Source organism: Etheostoma cragini, unplaced genomic scaffold (assembly GCF_013103735.1).
Source record: "Etheostoma cragini isolate CJK2018 unplaced genomic scaffold, CSU_Ecrag_1.0 ScbMSFa_311, whole genome shotgun sequence".
Classification (NCBI taxonomy): domain Eukaryota; kingdom Metazoa; phylum Chordata; class Actinopteri; order Perciformes; family Percidae; genus Etheostoma; species Etheostoma cragini.
The window spans coordinates 1-1,807 of record NW_023267344.1 but is presented as its reverse complement, the minus strand read 5'-3'; the positions used below and the strand labels follow the sequence as shown (position 1 = coordinate 1,807).

General features: G+C 47.3%; 1 protein-coding gene across 1 annotated transcript; it reads left to right on the top strand.

Moving 5' to 3' along the window:
* Positions 1-132: 132 nt before the first annotated feature.
* On the top strand, positions 133-1,727 carry LOC117940714 (inverted formin-2-like; the record flags this gene model as incomplete). Its single annotated transcript, XM_034865893.1, has 5 exons — positions 133-235; positions 443-528; positions 732-832; positions 1,399-1,469; positions 1,620-1,727. Coding segments are annotated over 5 exons (469 nt in total), but the record flags the coding sequence as incomplete, so codon positions are not given.
* Between the last annotated feature and the right edge of the window lie 80 nt (positions 1,728-1,807).

The following is a 1,807-nucleotide window of genomic DNA, read 5'->3' as shown; positions in this document are numbered from 1 at the left end:
CCCTGTCTCATCTGTTCCCTGTCTTACCTGTTCCCCGTCTTACCTCTGTCCCGTCTCACCTGTTCCCCTTCTCACCTTGTCCCTGTCTCATCTGTTACCTGTCTTACCTGTCCCTGTCTGTGTCTCTTGCAGTTCCCATGCAGACTTTGTGTCTCTGATCCGGAGGGGAGACCGGTCCAGGTTTGACGTGGAGGTCCTGAAACAGCTGATCAAACTGTTGCCAGAGAAACATGAGGTCAGAGTGACCCTGTAACACCTGTCTTACCTGAACACCTGTCTCACCTGTTTCCTGGTGAAAGTCTTGTATTATTTGCTGTATGTACGAATGCTTCATGAGAACAGGCTGCCCACTCCCTCCGTCTCACATGTCCCCCCCTCACCTGTCCCTCCGGCTCACCTGTCGCTCTGTCTCAATTGTCCCCCCCTCACCTGTCCCCCCCAGGTAGAGAACCTGAAGTCCCTCCAGGTTGACAGGGACAAGTTGGCGTCTGTGGACCAATTTTACCTGCAGCTGCTGGACGTCCCCAGGTAACACACCTGCAGCAGGACACCTGTGATGGGGGGGGGGTACAATCCCCCCCCGTCTGTGATGATGCTAAGCTAACTGGTGACATTTAATCAGTGGAGTGTTTTACAGCTTCAAAGATTACGATTCAATAAAATATCTATATTGATGTGTGTGTGTGCGTGTGTGTGTGTGTGTGTTTGTGTGTGTGTGTGTGTGTGTGTAGTTACTCTCTGAGGATTGAGTGTATGTTGCTGTGTGAGGAGAGCAGCTGTGTGTTGGAGACTCTGAAACCCAAAGCAGAGCTGCTGGACCGAGCCTGTCAGCGTATGTAACACAGACACCCACACACACACACACACACACACACACACACACACACACACACCAATATAGACACACACACACACACACAGAGACTATTTACTGCATCATCAGTTTTACATGTTTATATCCATTTAGAACATATTCATGAAGTCCTCCATGTCTGATTAATTAATTAAGTAATTAATTGGTTGATTGATTGTGTCCTTTTGTGTTGTGTTGTGGTGTGTTGTGTCCTTTTGTGTTGTGTTGTGTTGTGTCCTGTTGTATTGTGTTGTGTTGTGGTGTATTGTGTCCTGTTGTGTTGTATTGTGTTGTGTTGTGTCCTGTTGTATTGTGTTGTGTTGTGTTGTGTCCTTTTGTGTTGTGTTGTGTTGTGTCCTGTTGTATTGTGTTGTGTTGTGGTGTGTTGTGTCCTTTTGTGTTGTGTTGTGTTGTGTCCTGTTGTGTTGTGTTGTGTTGTGTTGTGGTGTGTTGTGTCCTTTTGTGTTGTGTTGTGGTGTGTTGTGTCCTGTTGTGTTGTGGTGTGGTGTGTTGTGTCCTGTTGTGTTGTGTTGTGGTGTGTTCAGGTGTGAAGGAGAGCGTCCGTCTTCCCAGCTTCTGTAAACTCATCCTCAGCGTCGGAAACTTCCTCAACTACGTAAGAATATTAAGAAATACTATCAAAATACACGTAGTATACACGTAATATACACTATAATACTATAACACTATAATACTACAAGTTTGAAGATGTGATGTCACTCCCTGCCCTGTGATGTCATCGGTGAGTGTGTGATGTCATCACCAGGGGACCCACACGGGTAACGCTGAAGGTTTTAAGATCGGGACTCTGCTCAAACTGACGGAGACTAAAGCCAACAGGTCCAGGATCACCCTGCTGCACCACATCCTGGAGGTACACACACACACACACACACACACACACACACCCTGCTGCACCACATCCTGGAGGTACACACACACGCACACACACAC